Raw genomic sequence first — 20,024 nt, forward strand, 5'->3', positions numbered from 1 at the left:
GTCCAGCTTCCCTTAGGTTAGGAGAACCAGGAGAACACAGGGAGGAGAGTGTGGTGGTGGCCCTGGGTGCTGTGGGGTGGGGGCACTGGACTTAGGGGCATATATTGACATGCTAATTACAGATATATTTATTTACATCCAAAATAAATGCTGCTGTTAGCCTATGAGCTGCATAGGCTGTTGTGCTTTTTGAATGCACCTCCCTGATGAAAGGTAAGGCACTGGCACGTAGCATTCCATTCCCAGGACAAGGCATTTGCCGTGGGGTATATATAATTGTGGCTTCACAGAACAGGTCACCTCTTAAGTTTTAACATGTTTTTAATTTATTGATGGATTAAATAATATTTACAAGACATTACACTAGTTCAAAATTCTGTTGAAAAAAAAAGCACTCAAATAGTTTTTTTTTTTATTCTATAACATTTTTAATTCTATAAATTACATTCTTATTAAACCTCAATATTTACAGAAGGATTGCACTTAAACCTGATTTTGGGTGAGCTTAAGCAGAACAGGTCTATCAAGGTGTCCATGACTTCTCTGGAGTCTCAACCAGAGAATTAACCCCTTTCCTGCCTTTATATGGCATACTGTGCAGACTTATCCAGGTATGATGGATTCCCACAAACACTGCAGGAGACAGATAACAACATGGCCTTTATAGGCTGTGGTAGGACTAGTAAGACTGTACCAGCAAAGTTTCATACACCTCACTTACTCTTTTCACCCACAACTGGTTTTCTTCTACAGTACTTTATTACTAAACATAATGTGGAGGAGGGTAGGGAAACAAACATACTGTGCCTGGTTCTTCCAGTAGAGAACGTTTTGGTGTATTTGAGAAGTATCAGAATTACAATGTACTACAAGCCTTGGCAGCTTTATGCGCGCATATTGTTGTCTTGGCAATGCTAGCAATTACATCTAGGTGGAGTGCCTCATGTTCAATAGACATTCAATTTCTCAGAATACTGTATATTTACAACAAGAAAACTTTTAAAGCCCAACCTCCATTTTTATTCAGCAATAGTGGAACGATATCCTTCAGGAGAGGCAAGTATTTTCTTCTTTACAGGTGCATTTTTGTTAAAATGGGTTACTTATGCAACAGAGTCTCTAACCTCCAAACTAAGATTCTCTCTTATGGTAGAATTACAGGTTCTAGAAGCATAAAAACACGTCCCTAAAGGATAGATTAGAGAACATAGGTATTTATATAATTTTATCTTAACATTAAAGAGGACCTAATCTGTGGAAGATGACAAAAAAAAAAAAAAAAGCAGGCAGAAAGCAAATGACTAGTCACGATTCTTTCCCATGTCCTCCCTGTAGCCTCCCCATTACTGTAGTATAATGCATGGTTCTGCACTGTCTTTCTGGCTGGAAACAGCCTTCTTAGTACAGGCAGGTATTTGCTTCCTCGCATCAGAGCTCCCAGCAAGAACAGTGAGCATAACAGTAGTGACAGCAGCCCCCTTACACTTAACAAGACATGCATTGTTTTTCAGGAGGAATTCCAGACAAAAAGTAAACCTTTCAGTGTACTACTTAGGTACAATAAACATTTCTAGATGTTTCCTATAACATGCCAAATCTGCACATTATGATTTCAGGTCCAATTGGAAAAAAAAAAAAAAGGAAAAAGAAAAAAAAAGGAAAAAGAAAAAAAAAACAAAAACAAAAAAAAAAAACACAAATCTTTACTACATGCCTGGGAGTTCTATTTTTAACCAATTTACAACATTCATATGAAGGGCTCCCAGAATGCATCCCCCGCACACACCCGGCGCTGTCAGTGATCCTTGCGTCCTACTGACACAGCTGATCAAAGTAAATACAGTTACCGGTTATTGGCTGTCACCGCCTGAGGAAAGCGCTGCTAATAACTGGCAAATGGGACAGAGCAGATTTGCACGGATAATCAGAGCACTAATTACCAGTGCTGCCCATCATCGCTGCATATCAGTGCCCCCTCATCAACGCACATTAGTGAAGGACAAAAATTACCTGTTTGCAAAATTTTACAAAAGAGCAAACAATTTTGAATAAAAAACGTTTTTCTTTTTTTGTTTATAGTGCCAAAAACCCCCAAAACCCAGTGGTGATTAAATACCACCAAAAGAAAATCCTCTGTGTGAAAAAAAAAAAGATAAAAATTTGATATGGGTACAGTGTTGCATGACTGCACAATTGTCATGCAAAGTGCAACAGCACTGGAAATTGGCCTGCACAGGAAGGGGGGGGGGGGGGGTTAGTGCCCAATAGGCAAGTGGTTAATAACTAATAGGTGCTGTACTTGGCTTTTCCTGTCTTCCCCAACACACCTCCAATGCTGCAATATGACTGGTGCACTTTAAAAAGACATAAAACTCTAGCAGTAAACAGTCCTGTAAAGTCACTCAGGCACATTTAAATGCTCCCTAAACATGTCACAAAGTCCTATAAACAGGGAGACCACCTTCAACACAGATATATACGGTATATGCACACTTCATGCAAGTCTGTGGACAGCCTATGCAGCTGACATATATGATGTATGCAGAAGGCACTTCTCACAGGGGAAAAAAAAATAAAAAATCAGAGTGCTGCACTGGTGCTGGATGTTCACAAACTGATGTTTGTTCAATTGATCCTTCTCCTCTGCTCCGGCAGCACAAACTCCATCATGTCTACTTTCATGTTTAGTTCTGCTTCTGTTTGTTTCTGCAGGAAAACAAAAATGAACTGTATTATAGACAGCCAAATATGAGGTGCTAAAATGGATAGAGCATTGGCATATGCATGATCCAAAATCCAAGCCAATTTAGGACAGACAATAAGGGGTAAGGGTCCTTTCACATGGGTGTCATCTGTCAGCAGGCAATTCCCTGACTGTGACAGCATGAGATCTTAGGATGTCCCTGCCTCTTTAATTTAGCAGCAGGGAGAACTGACAATGTAATTTGCAGTGGGGGGGGGGGGGGGGGAGAAGCAACACAGAGCACTTTCTGTATCCATCGAAACACCACACATCCCGAGCTTGCTGCAGTTTGTTTGGTTGCCACTAGAGGTGAAGACATCTGGTGGACAGAAGCAGCTGCTATAGACTTGTAATGTACAAGTTGCTCAGAGAGGTACAGAATGGCTGTATGTAGGCAGCCAGGAGCCACAATCACTGGGTCACATGTCTCTCCTGAGCTACTGGACTAAGGAGCAACTTACCAGTTCCCTCTTTGCCTCTTCAATCTTCACTTTTACTAGGGATGGATTCTAAAAGATAATGGCCACAGAGGATCAGTTAGAGAAAAACTGTCAATATTTTATGCACTAGCATGCAGTATTTAAATGATTCCATTGCTAATCTGAATATTTCAAATAAAAGGTGTATCTGTAAAGCTGGCCATACATGATCAAAATTTGGCCGGTTCAGCAGGGACCAGCGGAACTGTGATCCATGTATGGGTTAGTTGGTTGTACACAATCGACTATTGATTGACTAGGGTACAACCAGCCTCTTGGGTTTTTCCTGAGCAAACTGTGCCATCAGCTATAGCCAGCAACAATGATCACACAGAATACACTAGCAAAGTGGGAAGGATTCCCCAATCCACATCAAAATATGTGGATGGAGGAATGGACTCATTTCTTTTATTTATCCCACTGGTTAAAGTGTTACTAAACTCATGACCCTGCATTCACTATCTGGTCTCCCCCACAGTACACATGGAAATGCAATTATTTTAGTACATATAAACTGCTAAATACCTTTTCTCATCAGCAGTGTATAGCAGTCTTGTGACTTCTATCAGTTGTCAGCACAGCACTGATTAAAGCTTGTAAGAGGCACTTTCACTGTCCCGTGATTGTCATATGAGACTGCATAAACCCTGACCCTCTGTCTGGGCAGCGCCAATTGGCTCTATGCTGAGCACATGCACTCTCCCGAGAAAAGAAAAAAACTCTAGCAATACACATCAAACTGAGCATGCCTCCAAGGCTCTGTTCTATCAGTAGATGAATGGGGGACAGTAGAAGGGGAGGATCAGAGAAAACAGGATCAAACATCCTTTTTAACCCCTTAAGTTCCACAGTGAGTATAACAAGCATACTTTACTGCATATACAGATTGATTTTAATGTTGTGGGTTTAGTAACATTTTAAATGAAAAAATGTAATCACGTATGGCCTCCTAAAAGGAAGACTCCTTCTGTCCAAGCAGCAGAAAACCCACTACATTGAAGAGGAGGTCTGCTGCTTGGACAAAGGGAGATGTAAGTATTTACATTTGAGGTCTATTCCAGAACCATTGCTTACAGGTGCATCAATAACCCGTTGCCCCTGCAGCACTCGCTGTGGACACGTCCACAAGTGTTGGTTGTGGAACAGACTTCAGCTGGTGAGCAACTGGTGGTAAAGTTAACCATATACTGAGCAAATGTTGGACAGTCCCTGCTAGCTCAGCCAAAATGTACCCAGTGGGTGGCCCTGCCAGCCCTGATCTGTTTGATCAAATTTTGCTGCAGGAGCCTGCTGGAATATTTTCATCCAAACAGCAGCTGCATCTAATCAGCTGTCAGAATACAATAGCGTGGATTGGAAGAGGGGGGGGGGGGGGAAAAGATTCATCCACCCACAGTTTAGTTTCTTTCCAGGTAACTTTTCTTATAAATAGTCAAACTACCATCAGAGTTGCTATAAGGAAAATTAGCATTTTGAAGTGAATACACCCAAAGGCTTCATTAATTCACTGATGTTTAGAGCTCTTGCACTCAGGTAATTTTTTTTTTTGTTACTTATCTGAATGCAGCCCAATGCTTTCAATGGGCCTGTAAATATATATGGGCACATAAATATCAGTAAACTAGTGTTGTGTTTAGATCAGTAAAAACAAAAAAAATGCCACAAAAAAATTCTGCATTACTAGTCAATATTTTACACACATATGAATGAATGTGCATAAATACACGTGTAAACCACAACTCTCCTATATTTAGCATTGAAGGGCTAGAAGAAATTTTACACGCATGTATACACACACAGTACATGGACCAAACTCATGTGTTTTTGGGCAGGCCCTTTCTGCCAGAAAGATCTGGTATTCATATGTCAATATCATGTGCAAGGACCCTTATATGTAGAATCTTACTGGCAGAAAGATCTTTAATAAAAAACAACATTATGTAAAAGACCTTGCACAGAAAATGCAGTGAAGCATAGCCACTGTGAGGCTCTAAGCCAGGGGTGGGCAAACTTTTTGACTTGAGGGCCGCAATGGGTTCATATATTGGACCCGGGGGCCGGACCAAGAGTAGATGAATGATGTGTGTGTCATCCATAGTAAGTATAGTAATATTCCCCCATAGTAAGCATAGTAATTCATCCCCCATATAGTAATTCATCCTCCATAGTAATTCATCCCCCATATAGTAATTCATCCCCCATAGTAATTCATCCCCCCTATAGTAATTCATCCCCCCCGCGGGCCGTAGTTTGCCCATTGCTGCTCTAAGCCATACCCTCAAACTACATATGTAAAGAGCGCATTATGCTGATCGCATTCTCATTTACAATTACAATGTAAAATTGTAAATTAAATAAGTAGTACACTGAAAGAATGTGAAAAACGAAAAAAACAAAAACCTTGCAGGTGAATAATGCAGGCCCCAGTATCCTGCTATTGTGACCAATTTCCAGACCTTTCTGATAGGTCTGGAAATTGGCCACGGCTGACACTACCTTTGGGTAGTATCAGATGTTGCTGTTACTATACCCCCCAGCTACACACATTCCTGTTACCCCATATGATAGACCGTTTCACTGGCCAATAGGAAGGGACAAGCAAGCTTTAACTCTTCATGCAAAAGCTTTTCGTTGAATTTTGAATACCTACAACATACAGTGCAATCAATACAACTTACTGGAGCCAAGTCCAGGTAAGATTTAAGCTTTTCCTTTGTAGCTGTGGATTGTGCTTTAAGCTCTGCCAGCGTCTGAAAAACATTAAAAATTAAACATTACAATCAGCAAAAACACACTGATCTATCGGGCTGAAAATTGCAATATAACCAATTTCTGTGTCTCTGGCGACAGTGATTTTTCAATATATACATAGTGGGAGAGGCAATAACTTTGCTGCTTGTAGCTCCAATAGGCCTGAGATCTGCTGTGTTAGCAACCCAGGAGATCAGTGACATCAATTCCGCCATCATGTTGCAGTGCTTAGCAATTGGCTGCTAGGCCAGGGCACAGTCACAGTGTCAGGGATCCGGGTATGACCAGAGATGTGTGGACTGACACAGGGAAACGCAGTATTCAAGTATGGTGTAAAACAATATAATTTATTAAAGACTATACAGCACATCCAAACACACAGTGCAAAAACCAAACCTCCAACAGATCACAATATGTGTGGGAACACAAGCGTAGTCAGGCAGGCCGGGTCAGTAACTATCAGGCAGACAAGGTACAAAGGAGCAGGCAGGAGAGCGGTCAGGAATAGCCAGGGTCGGTGCAGGCAGAGTTCTAGCAGAGTCAAGATCAGGCAGGAATATCAGGCAGGAAGGAAACAGGATGCAGGTACAGGGGCACATGGGAACAAACACCAAGGCACTGATTGCAGGCCTGGTCCTGCTTAAATACACCTCCTGCAATCAGCCTCAGTGATGGCTTGACTGCAGGAGTGAGATTCTGGCTGCTGAGAGCACCCGCTGCCCAGCACTGGTACTGCAGCCCACAAGGCAGGTGAGCCCCAGCACCACCTGTGGTGAGTCCATTCCTGACACACAGGGGGGCAGGTCACATGTCGATTCATGCCTAGATGTGTCAGGTATTCTCGCAAACTGCAGAGAAGCAAGGAGCTGAGGAAGCACTGGTAAAGCACTATGGAGGTTAGGATGCCCTTTCCAAAGACACTTATTTTGCCCTGCATAGGCATGGAGACCACATCTCCTTAAATACATAGATAGCATTGGACTATAGAGCCCCATCAATTTAAAAGTACACCTGTATTAATAACATGCCATTGCTGAACTCAATCTTAAATGCCAAGTACTTGGCTGCCCCAGCGTTAATACTTTATTTCACTAACTAGAACAAGTACTCAGCAGGAAAAGCTACTTAAAAATAACACAAAAAGTATTGAAGCCACTACTCAGTATGAAGTCAGGTGAGTAGCTTTGTTGGAAGGCATGTTCAGCAATTGGAGCACAGGTTAGTAAAGGTTTCCTTAAGGCCAGTGGAGAGGACTTCAAGGTAAGACATGGTAGAAAAAAACAAAGTCAGGAAACTAAAACTGTAATGTAGTGCTTTTCTCTCTCTGCTGTTCCCAAGAATCTCACAAGTGCCTTAACCTCCCTGACGGTATTCCCGAGTGTAGCTCAGGGTAAAGTTTCAGTACCAAAAGCGGTAACCCCGTGGTACACTCGGGCTTACCATGCGGCATTGTTCAGAGATTCCCTGCAGCGCTTACCTTGTCCTTCGCTCCCGCGACGTGTCCCCTGCAGCGTCCCCGGCCATCTCCCCTGGCCGATGTCGGCATCCGGCTTCCGTGTCTCGGTCCCTGCAAGTGTCGGGACGTAAGAGGGCCGGAACCGGCGGCAAATTTAAAAATTTTAAAAACTGTCATTTTCTAATAAACGAATATTACATAGTAAAACATTACTATTTCAAAGCATTTCACATACATTTTGTCCCTAGTGCTTTGTTCTGTGCCCTGCCTGCATTTATTACTGTTCTTTCTGCCTGGAAACTTAGAAAAGTCCATGGCATCCAAAAAGCGTCCCTTTATGTCAAAAGCGGTTTTAGATTAGCTAGAGAACAGCGATAGTAAATCAATACCACTTGCAGAATTGAGTGATGATTCGTGGTGGAAATTCGTCAGACACGGAAAATGATTCTGCGACTGAGCTCAGCGATGTGCGAACTTAGCGCTATATTTCAAATTTCAGTGTTTTTGGTTTGATTATATTATTGAATTAAATTTATGATATTTTTTAAATTATAATTTATGATTTCGTGTTTCAAGTTCTATCCTACCCGAAATGTTTACTAGACTCTTTTTCGGACAGATTTCAGTGAGTTATTCCTAAAAATTACAGGCCTACAATTAAAAAAACGACATATTTCCAAACAAAAAAATGAACCACTTTCAGCACAGAAATATGGACATAATCATACCGCTAGGGAGGTTAATGTTATTATAGCCAAATCTTTTGGAAGACCTAAAGCTAAGGCAGGCCAGCATTTTATAGTCAGAACTTTAACGCAAACTCCACAAATTATCTTTATTGCCAACTTAGATTGGTCCAGCTTTCAAAAGGTGTAATTATCCATATCTTATATCTGGAGGGCTGCTGGAGATGCTGAAAAACACTGTATTAGTATGCGCTGCATAAAGTGATAGCCATGATCTTCAGGGTCCTGCTCAAGCAGCTTTCCTTCTGCACACTGAACACAGGGCCTTGGTCACGTCGCACTGCCTACCATTCACTGTACACTTTTTTTTTTTCAGTAAATACAAGATATTCTCCAATTGAACTAGGGTAGATTGTGAGGTCATCCACCCCTCCACTCCACCTTGTCCACTCTGAGAATGCCCTTTTCAATGAAACAAAAATACTAGGTATTCTCTGAATGGTGGCAGCGAGAGACTCCGGTGTTCAGTGTGCAGAGGGAAGATGTCTGAGCAGGACCTGCAAGATCGCTTTCATTGTATGTAGCATAGGTTAATAAACTGGTTTTTATGCATCCCCAGTGGCCCTCCACATATGCGATACTGATAATTACAAGCTGGAATAATGTAAAATGGCAAAGATCATTCCTGGATTTCCGATAAAAAAAAATTAAATTGAACCAAAAACATTACAGAGTTTATTTGTTCTTTTAACTTATCCCCCCCCCCCAGTATGCCCAAATAATTGTTTTTGAATAAATATTTAATACATGAAATAAGATTTACCACAGCACAGCAGCAGCTGCCTTTGCCTTGGTTTCACTTTAATTGAAAATCAGGCCAAGTCATTCTAAAAAGAGAGGAATTACTGCTTTACCCACAGGTAAGTGTGTAAATATCAAGCTCTGTGAACAGGCTTTTACAGCAGCTAGTAAGGAGACAGAGCAAAACATATGAAATACTTGCTGGCTGTAACGTGTACAAATGCCGGAACAATTAAAGTATCTTATTTGCTCTCATTTAGTGTGTTAAATATGCTATTGAAAGTATTCTTGTCTATTTACCAGGGAAAAGTGAGAAACACATATTTCATCTTTACTGGACCTACCTCAAACCAGTTCGGGTGCCTTGAACCACTGGGATTCTCAAGCTAAAGGAGCAGCAACTATCAGCAGCTGATGTGTTTGGGCACAGTTAACCTAACAATTGTAATTGGAGAGGTTTATACATAGTATAGAAGCAGGATGTTTATTCGCTGTTCCAATTAAATGTCCATGCCATCTATAGACTGTCTAACCTAATACTAAAGGAAGGAAAAAAAAAAAAAACCCTAGTTCACCTACAGACCTCAGAAAGGGACACCAAAGAGCGATGAGTTAGAGAATCCTCCACCCCTGCTGCCGACAGCTCATCCTGCATTAAAATGGGGGAGAAATGAAATGGTTAATAAGTGATTTACAGGACAAAAAAAAAAAAAGTTATCTAGAGCTAAGACAGGCCAACAACTTCAATCTGAAATTCATATAATAAGCTCACTTTTCAGGACTTTTTTTTCCCCCTTTCTTTAAATCATGCTTTCCTGCAAAATCGTTCTAAGGGCTTGAATATTTTAGTGCTCTAACACATTCAAAGACCAAAAAAAAGCTATGCAGTGGTGCAGTGCACATGGACCCCAAGGAAGGTGGGGCTCACTGTGCCCTCACATATTGCACAAGTGTGAAGAAACACCATTCAGTTCCCCCTTCTCTGCTGCAGCCGTGCTGTCACAGGCAGCTGCAGCTGAGTAAAGATCTCCCTTTGTTTATGCGTGGGAGGGGGCGTGTGTAGTAGGGGGCTCCTGTAACAGGACTGTAATTTAGCCCCGCCTACTGGACCACAGAAGGAGGAGGAGGAGGGAAGAAGAGCCAGAGCTGCAGTACCCTAAGTTTGGTGAAGAGTCCAGGGAGAAGGAGAACAGCTGTAAGCTGTACAGGGGAGGGCTATTTGACTATACTGTGAGACAGAGGATCACTTACTACTGACCTCTGCACTGTGTCACTACAGACCGGCATCATTTACTCCTAAACCCCTAAACTCTATAGTAAGTTACGTGGAGTTCTGGGGTCAGTAATGACTCAGAGGTCACTAGTAATGCAGAAATCAGGGTTCAGAATTAATGGTTCTTATTTAATGTAACAAAAACATGTCATTTTATCAAGGTTAAAAGGAAGTTCACCTTTGTAAAAAAATAATAATAAATGCATATCTTTTTGCAGGTAGAAAATATGTTCATTTATTCTTTTTTCACATTTCAGCCTGTAAGATATTGCACCAGTGATAATCAGATCACTGGTGCAAAGCCTGGATCCTGCAGAACCTCTCAGTACTGTGCCTGAACACTGTACAGAGAAGAAAAAAACAAAACAAAAAAAAAAAACCAAAAAAAACCAAAAAACCACACCCCACGCAAAAAACTGTGCATAAAGAGAAATAAGCCGCAAACACAAGAGGATATCCTCTCCAATACAAAACCATAAAATAATAAGTGTTGTGCTGTTAAATACTAAAAAAAGTGATATTAATAGTGATCCTCAATATAGATTAGTTCAAAAATAATGATCACAAAAAAAATAATATACGCACAAATATATAACAAGACCGCTTTAAGTTCAGTGTGTGGACTCCTTTCCTCTTCTTTAGTAGCAAAACAAAAAAAAAAAAACAAAAAAACACCACACACTAGTGTCACCCTTCACCAGAAGTGATAAATAGGATGCGGGCTTAACAGCTATACAAGACCTCCTTACCCAACAGCAGCTCTCTATACAGGTCTTAGCATTGTTACTTATAAAATTTTCCTTTCGATGCATGGGTAATGGAGGTAGTACATCCAAACCAAGAAGCATCATGTAATAACAAGCAAACATACACCTCTCTTTGCATAGATATCGCCAAACATTTATTGTATTAAAAACCACACTTGCACACAATAAAATAAATGCGCATTAAATATTTCATCCAGTCGGCAAAACACCATTTACTTCCGGATTCCTTCTTGTACACGATGAGGTCAAGAGGGAGGCACCGCCCAACTCATTTTACCATAAACAGATGGGCATTACAATATACAATGTACTGACAGGCAGTTATTGAACGATAGGAAGGAACAATTACCTAGCGTGCTCATCATTGCCCCGGTAGTTCATTGAGAACTACAAGCTGCAACTGCTGAAAGGTTGACGGTAGTTGTAGTTCTTTCATTCACAGAACTTCATTGTGAATGAACAATGTGGCCAAGTAAGCGGAGCCACGCACGGCCACGTTTTCTTTAACTAGTGCCAGGAAGTGCAAGGAGAAGATCCTCAGCTTGCTGTCACAGGCAGGCAGCAGATCAGTGTTACAGGTTCCACCCTAAATGTGTAACATGTTCCAAAAGGTGAACGTACACTTTAAACCATTGCATGAGAGATAAGCTCCTACCAAAAAACAAATGTTTAGCCAGATCAAGTGACCATCTCAAGTTCATGGTGCCAGAAGACAACCCAGGTCAACATTTTGGTGTGTGTGAGGAATACAGTTGATTGGACAAGGTACACAAACCTGCAAAGTACCACTATTCCATCACACAGACAGGTCTTGATCCTTAGGCTTAATGAGCAACTCCACTTTTGTCGAGAAAAAAAAAAACCTCCTTTAGGTGATCAATTTACGTTGCAGGATTTTAACAAAATTTGTTGCAGAATCCTACCGGTTTAAAAATGTATGTTCAACTATGTCCTTGGAAAACAGATTCCTGTGTCTGCATTCATTCTAATCAGCTGATGCACTTGCAGTGCAAAGTTGCAGGGTCTGTCACCAAAGTGACATTTTTGTTGCAGAGCATGCCTTAAAATCTGGCTTAGTGCAGACTTCTGAGAAAATAAGCAAACCAATCACAAAAGTAGGAAGTTCCATTTCTAGGGAAGTTCTGCAAACCAACTGCGTACAGAAGGCCTCCAGGTTGCCATATTGCACTGAATTGTACGGAATATTGCACAGCTGCAGATTGAAAAGAAAAGGCAATTTTTATGAACATTGCACTTCAAAATGACTTGTGTAGCATTTGAACATCCTCTCTTTTGCTATATTTTTCCCATTAAGGTGGAGTTACCCTTTAAATGTGAATGCTCAGCCAAGCACTTGTGCTTAGGGCCAATGCTGGCAAAAGAGTGGTGTCAGCACAACTCACTTCCCTCCTATATCTGAAAATATTAGGATCTACACGCACCTTAGCAGTCTGGATCTTGTATTTATACTCCTCTGATTTGTCTTTCAGCTTCTTCATATTTTGTGCTCGGACCTCAACTTTGGCTTTTTCCACACTGCACTGCTCTTCTGCTTTCCGGAGATCCCTTTGTGTCAGAAATATTATTAATTCAGTGGTGTTATACCTCTAATTTTAAAGTAAGTGTCATATAGTCTACACTTCCACTTGTTTCTCTTTCAGAAGAGAAATGAGGGAGCTGCCGCAGACAACTACTGACGGCATCCAAATGGATCCTGCAATTTTATCAATGCAATGTGTGCTTTTAGAATACGAACTGGGCCAATAACCAGTGAACCTGAAAGAAACATTTTACTTTAGGGTTTCTTTAAAGGAACAAGACTAAGATGCTATCATCTTTAGCCTTTCCTCCTCTTTGGTGAATGCCCCCATAGCAAGCCATTCTTCATAGGGGCACTTGTGTGGGCTCGATCCTGAGACATGCTGCCTGCATCCATAGACACAGACCAGACCATGTGTCTTGGCCCCGCCCCATCACAACAATTGATTGACAGCAGCAGAAGCCAATGGTTCCCACTGCTGTCTCTCGGTCCTGTGAAGAGCGGGAGAGTGAGGCCTTAAGCCTTTAAAACCACTAATACGGTTTGAACATACTCTCGGCATGGTCCTATTAACTACATTTTTGTCTGAATGCATGCCTGGTGAGGAGGATTCCATACTTCAGTCCCTTGGTCTGCACACCCAAGTCCCTGATACAATACATCCAAACAACTATCAAACACATGTCCATTCAGGTGGACAGACTAATATTCTCAAAGGGTACATGGCACTACTTACTGTTCCAGGGATTTCTCCAGCACAAGCGCATTTGTCAATTTCTTTCTCAAGTTTATCAGCTCCAGTTCCAACTCTTGATTATTGGACTCTACTGTCACCAGCTTAGAACTCAGGTCATTAACTGCCGGGATGTAGCTGGAAAAAAATTAAAATGTAGCAGCAGTCACAGGGGAAAAAAAACTGTAAGCGACCGTTTGTTGCTAGCACACATATCTGTCAGATTGCTCAATGTAACACCCACTAGTGACATCAACTGCATAAAGTACTCCAGCGGGTGTATCAATGACAACAAGGCTGTCGATAAGGAAGCTAGGTGACGCTCGCTGCTACCCAGTAGGAATTAAGCAATAGTAGGCTGAAGAAAAACTTCAGCAGCAAATTGTTAGAAGCTAAGGAGCATCAGAAAAAAAAGGTAAACTGCATTCTGGAGGCTACAGTACTTACTGTACGAAAACCCAGACGAGGTACAGTCATACCTTGTTAGTGAAGAGTCCTTTATCTCCAGTGCCAGGCAACTGTCAACAAGCTGGTTCAAATATGTATTACCCATGCGAGAAAGGTTAGTGTAGGATGGACCCATGCTATCCGAGAGTAGCTCCTGTAAGTAAGTGGCTACAAGAAAAAAAACAAAAAACAAAAAAAAAAAACAAAAAACACACACACATGAGATAAAATTAACAGCTTTGTCATAATAAAAATGCCCCACATTGTCAGTCACTTAGACTTATTTGATATCTTCAAAACAAGGCAATGATCTTTAGGTTCTGCATCCCAAAATTTTTCAATCTTCGTTATCAAAAGGAATTGACTTCGTACATACATCAGGCAACGATGTAACCAAATTTGTTTTATAACTTTTTCTTTAAGACAGATCGAGCTTTATTTTGGTGATATTTAATAAAGTTCCTCCTACTTTCTTTTAAAATAAAAATGCCAGAATAGTACACCCCCCTTCCCCCAAATTACCTTTTTTTTTCAGAAAGAAGGCACCCCAAGGTAATTTATTTGCCATAATTTTATGAAAATGAAGCAACATGCCAATACTGAGGAGTTTAATCATGGAGCTTGAGAATGATGCACTAAATTAATGTACAGGTCATACACATTGGAAGGAGGAAGTGAAGGGGTTAATGTACTGGTCACACACAGTGGCCGGATGAAAAAGGGGATAATGTTCAGATGGGCAGTATATGGGAGGTGAGGGGTTAATTTACCAGTCACATGGAGACAGCATTAGATATAGCATGTGTAAGGGGGGAAGGGAGCAGAAAAGGGTGAAAAAAAATAAAAAATGTCCTCTGTCACTGCAACAGAATGAATGGATCAGCAGCTGCTGTTCTGATCATTTTGTGCCCATTCATAAATGTTTGATCTCTTTCCTTCCTCTGTTTTAAGGGGAAGAGGAAGGATCAGAAATGTAAATAGTACCATGTTATCGCTTGGATGACCAATTGGAGTGATCACTTGGTACCCAGTCCACAGGTCAGCTTGGCACACAGTGATCACCTGGCAAATTGGCCGCCTGACTGCTATTTTTCCAGTGCCATTCATAAATGGCACTACGTAAAGAAAGGGCCACCGATCGGCCGTTGAAAAACGTACTGTGGTATGCAAGAGGTTAATTTGTTTTAGGTGGACATTCTGTGCCATGTTTGTCCAAGGCTTGCACTATTTTAGCTTTACTACAAAGTTCTGCTGTTTTTCTATGCCATTTTCATGGCGTAAGATCACACCACTATGCATGCGTAATACAGCATATGTGCCATGATGCGCTGCGGTGGCTTTCATTTTTAATGGCACTCCAATTCATTGAGGGAGCACACCGGTGTTGCTAACCACCATACATAGTTACCACTGCATTTAAAAGTACATTTAAATGTACAGAAATTGTAAGTATTTAAAATAATTGCTTGCATTATTTATGCATTCCATTTTTTTTTTTTTTATTAACTTGCAATGTGTCTTGCGAGAAAGTTTGACTTCCGAAAGTCAATTTCCTTCTCATTTACAGTCACAGCACACTCCTTTTCTAGAGAGTGTCCAATTTCTGTGTGCTGGCCCAGCTCCTCCCTACATAATCTTTTATGTAGCTGCCAGGCGAGAAGCATTGAAAAATATATAGAGGAGTCTCCTAAAAAGTCTGACATCACATCCAAAATGGGGGCACTCAGCAGCAGTCTTGGGAATTTTGGATGTCTACACAAGGCTTTTGCATGTAAAGAACATGTATAAAATACACAAAATGCACATATACAGTAATGTTATGGGAATAGTTTTGTTTAAATAAAATGGTATGACGACAAGGTCTATAATGTAAACATGCAGTATGCAAAGCACTGCATAAATTGATGGCGTTCTATAAAATGTCTGTAAATCTGTCTTTAAAGTAATATTTAAGGGATTTTGTTTTTAAAATAACAAACATGCCATACTTACCTGCTCCGTACAGTGGTTTTGCACAGAACAGCCCCAATCTGCCTCTTCTCGGGTTCCCCGCTGGGGCTCCTCATTCCTCCCTCCTGCTGAGTGCCTCCAGAGCAACCAGCTTACTATGGGGGCACCCAAGCAGGCTTGCTCCCAAGCCATTGTTCTGCGTGTCTAGTCTACGTCTCCACTCTCTCCTCATTGACTCACTGGCTGTGACTGACAGTAGCGGGAACTGTCTCAGCCAATGAGGGATAGTCCGAGGAGAGCCACTGCTCTTGTGTATATCACTGGATCCAGGAGGGGTCTCAGGTTAAGTATTAGAGGGGGCTGCTGCACAAAAGGTTTTCTTTTAAACCTTCACGCATAGAAAGTATGAAGGTAAAAAACACTGAGCTTTTACAACCACTTTAATCCACGTGGCAATGTGCCATGGAGCACTAGCTTTCCTCAGCTGTCAACACTCAGATCAAAAATATGAAACAGTCCACAAGACCACAGGATAAGCATCAGGTTGGGGGGAGAGATTAGGTGTAGGTTAAGCAGATGTTACAAAAGCTCTGTATCTTTTTGATAATGGGGTTTCTATGTAGAACACGCACTCCATGACAAGGCATTCCGTAGCCATGCACTGAAATGGACATGAAGACACTAAAATGCAGGGAGGAGTTAAAAGATGAACTGAGAAACCGGTCTCAGCTGGCAGCTCAACTCTTGTACAGTGGACATAAAAATTATACACACCCGTTAAAATGTCAGGTTTCTGTGATGTAAAAAAACAAAAATAAGTTCAGAACCTTTTCCACCTTTAATGTGACCTATAAACTAAACTAAATTGAAAAACAAACAAATAATTTTTTTTGGGGGGGGGGGGGGGGGGGGGAAATTAAGCGATCACATTCAAAATTATGTTAAATAGGAGTCAGTACACACCTACCATCATATAAATTGCCTCTGATTAACCCCAAAGAAATTTCAGCTGTTCTAGTAGGTCTTTCCTAACATTTTCTTGGTTACATCCTACAGAAAAAGCCATGGTCCGTAGAAAGCTTCCAGTCTCATTGGGATCTCATTGTTAAAAGGTATCAGTCAGGAGAAGGTTACAAAAGAACTTCCAAGGCATTAGATATACCATAGAACACAGTAAAGACAGTCATCATCAAGTGGAGAAAATATGGTGCAACAGTGACATTACCAAGAACTGGACGTTTCTCCAAAATTGATGAAAAGACTAGAAGAAAAACTGGTCTGGGAGGCTGTCAAGAGGCCTACAGCAACATTAAAGGAGCTGCAGGAATATTTGGCAAGTACTGGCTGTGTGGTACATGTGACAACAATATCCTGTATTCTTCATATGTCTGGGCAATGGGGTAGAGTTGCAAGATGGAAGCCTTTTCTTACGAAGAAAAACATCCAAGCCCGGCTAAATTTTGCAAAAAACACATCTGAAGTCTCCCAAAAGCATGTGGGAAAATGTGTTCTGGTCTGATGAAACCAAGGATGAATTTTTTGGCCATAATTCCAAAAGATATGTTTGGCGCAAAATACTGCACATCACCAAAAGAACACCATACCCACAGTGAGGCATGGTGGTGGCAGCGTCATGTTTCTGGGCTGTTTTTCTTCAGCTGGAACTGGGGCCTTAGTCAAGGTAGAGGGGAATTATGAATAGTTCCAAAAACCAGTCAATATGGGCACAAAACCTTCAGGCTTCTGCTAGAAAGCTGAACATGAAGAACATCATCTTTCAGCATAACAACCCAAAGCATACATCCAAATCAGCAAAGGAATGGCTTCACCAGAAGACAATTAATGTTTTAAAATGGTCCAGCCAGAGCCCAGACATGAAACCAATCGAATATCTGTGGGGTGATCTGAAGAGGGCTGTGCACAGGAGATGCCCTCAAAATCTGACAGATTTGGAGTGTTTTTGCAAGGAAGAGTGGGCAAATATTGCCAAATCAAGATGTGCCATTCTGATAGACTCATACCCAAAAAAGACTGTAGAGCAGAGCAATGCAAAACAGAATGCCTCCCTAGTAAAGCACACAGTTAACCTTTTGATCACCCCAGAAGTTAACCTCTTTCTGCCCAGTGTCATTAGTAGAGTGTCAGTGCTTTTAATTAGCATTGATCACTGTATTAGGGTCACTGGGGATGTCAGTGACAGTTCGTTCCCCCCCAGTGTCAGAATACCCGCTGAAGTCCTGCAATAAGTCGCTGAGCGGCGCCATTACTAGTATAAAAAAAATCCAGTATATATACACTGCCATTTGTAGATGCTAGAACTTTCACAAACTAATTTACACATATTGGGATTTTTTTTTTTCTGCAAAAGACATGTAGCAGAATACATTATGGCATAAATTTATGACGAAATTAGATATATATATTTTTTCAAAATGGTCTTATTTTGTTTATAGCGCAAAAAATAAAAAAGAAGACGCAGGGGTGATCAAATACCACCTAAAGAAAGCGGTTTGTAGGAAAAAGACAAATGTAATTCGGGTGCAGCGTTGCATGACTGCACAATTGTCAGTTAAAGTAATGCAACACTGTATTGCAAAAAATTGTCTGGTCAGGAAAGGGGGTAAATCCTCTGGAGGGCTAGTGTTTAAAGAGTGTGCACACTTATGCAATCATATTTTAGTTTTTTTATTTTTACTTCCTCCACCTAAAAGATTTCAGTTTGTTGTTCAATTGAGTTGTACAGTTTATAGGTCACATTAAAAAGGTGGAAAAAGTTCTGAATTGATTTATCTTATTTCTTTACGTCACAGAAACCTGACATTTTAACAGGGGTGTGTAGACTTTTTATATTCACTGTATGTGTACTGCCATGAGGTGAAAAGGGAATATCTGTTTATAGACAAAGTTCTTCTTTAACCGGTTGCCGACCAGCCACAGTACATTTACTATCAAAGAAATAGTGCAGCGCTTAAATCAATAGTCCTCAGTTATTCCCGATCAGTGGATGTTCCTCAATACGGAATGTAAGAAATGCCCACTCACCGGAACCGCACTTGATACAGTGCAGTGTATAATAGTTATTCCCTGGTGTCACTGGAAGTGTACATCTGGTTCAGCCCTTGGAAGAGTATCCCTCTTTAGATCAGACAGGTCCAGGGTCACAGCAAATAAGGCTCCGACACAGAGTTCCCCTTAAGGGATGTGTGGGTGTTGCTTTTGCAGCAAATAGAAACCTCCCACTCTGGATGGAATCGGAGTAACACAGCTTCTGGAAAAAAAGGGGGTTCTCCCCATGCGGGGTCAAAGCAAAAAGATGCCCATGGTGTGATAACATTTGGATAAAGCAAATTTTATTTGAAAGGACAAAAGGATGCATCCAATAAATAGCAATAGGAACGGCAGATGACAGTAAAAACACTAACCGTCCCTAGAAGGAAATGGCCGCCGGAGCTCCACGATGCTCCGACGGCGTGACGTCAACGGCGCGAGCAGGCTCCTCCTTACGCATTACGTGCCACGCACATTGTCAGAGGGAGAGCCGGCCTTAAGGGGAACTCTGTGTTGGAGCCTTATTTGCTGTGACCCTGGACCTGTCTGATCTAAAGAGGGATACTCTTCCAAGGGCTGACCCAGATGTACACTTCCAGTGACACCAGGGAATAACTATTATACACTGCACTGTATCAAGTGCGGTTCCGGTGAGTGGGCATTTCTTACATTCCGTATTGAGGAACATCCACTGATCGGGAATAACTGAGGACTATTGATTTAAGCGCTGCACTATTTCTTTGATATTATTTGAGGTTTTACTGGTTGCCTTGAGTGTACAGCTGCTGAACGGATTAGCGCTCACTTTTTTACTTTGTTTACCTATACAGTACAATTTACTGTGGCAGGGCGGCACCTGCTGCGCAAAACCACGTATATATACACACACGTCATTTTGCATATTGGGTAGGAGGCGCGCGGCCGCAGGTGTCAATCCCCGACAGGACAGCTGCAGCTCTCCTCCCTGTCAGTTTCCAGCACACTGTTCTGGAGAGCAGAGCTTAGCTTTCCAGGACAGTGTGTAACTGAAGTACACACCCCTGCCCCCTAGTGAAACACTCCCCTCACACAGTTAAACCTTTGATTGCCTAAAAATGTTAACCCCTTCCTCCCCAGTGCCATTAGTACAGTGTCAGTGGTTTTTTTTTTTTTTTGCACTGATCACTGTATTGGTGTCACCAGGGATGTCAGTGACCCTCAAGTCTGTTCCCCCCCCCAGTCCCGCCATAAGTTGCTGAGCACTGCAATTATTAGTATAAAAAAAAAAAAAAAAAAAAAATTAAAATTCCAGTATTTATACCGCCATTTGTAAAACGCTATAACTTTCACGTAAACAAAATTAAATTTACA

The 20,024-nt window shown here is 41.3% G+C and overlaps 1 protein-coding gene across 1 annotated transcript in view; it reads right to left on the reverse strand.

The window, feature by feature from the left end:
* Positions 1 to 303: 303 nt before the first annotated feature.
* The window catches only part of HAUS1 (HAUS augmin like complex subunit 1), a 41,261-nt gene continuing 21,540 nt past the window's right edge, over positions 304 to 20,024 (reverse strand). Inside the window, exons 3-9 of the mRNA XM_089662738.1 lie at positions 13,709 to 13,844; positions 13,233 to 13,367; positions 12,399 to 12,522; positions 9,500 to 9,565; positions 5,901 to 5,972; positions 3,205 to 3,252; positions 304 to 2,706 (exon numbers count right to left, since the gene is read on the reverse strand). Of these exons, the coding sequence (XP_089518864.1) occupies positions 2,626 to 2,706; positions 3,205 to 3,252; positions 5,901 to 5,972; positions 9,500 to 9,565; positions 12,399 to 12,522; positions 13,233 to 13,367; positions 13,709 to 13,844 (662 nt within the window). The 3' untranslated portion in view covers positions 304 to 2,625. The remainder of the gene's footprint in view (positions 2,707 to 3,204; positions 3,253 to 5,900; positions 5,973 to 9,499; positions 9,566 to 12,398; positions 12,523 to 13,232; positions 13,368 to 13,708; positions 13,845 to 20,024) is intronic.

This window comes from Staurois parvus, unplaced genomic scaffold, assembly GCF_062004578.1.
Source record: "Staurois parvus isolate SC_StPar_1 unplaced genomic scaffold, SC_StPar_1.0 ptg000006l, whole genome shotgun sequence".
Lineage (NCBI taxonomy): Eukaryota > Metazoa > Chordata > Amphibia > Anura > Ranidae > Staurois > Staurois parvus.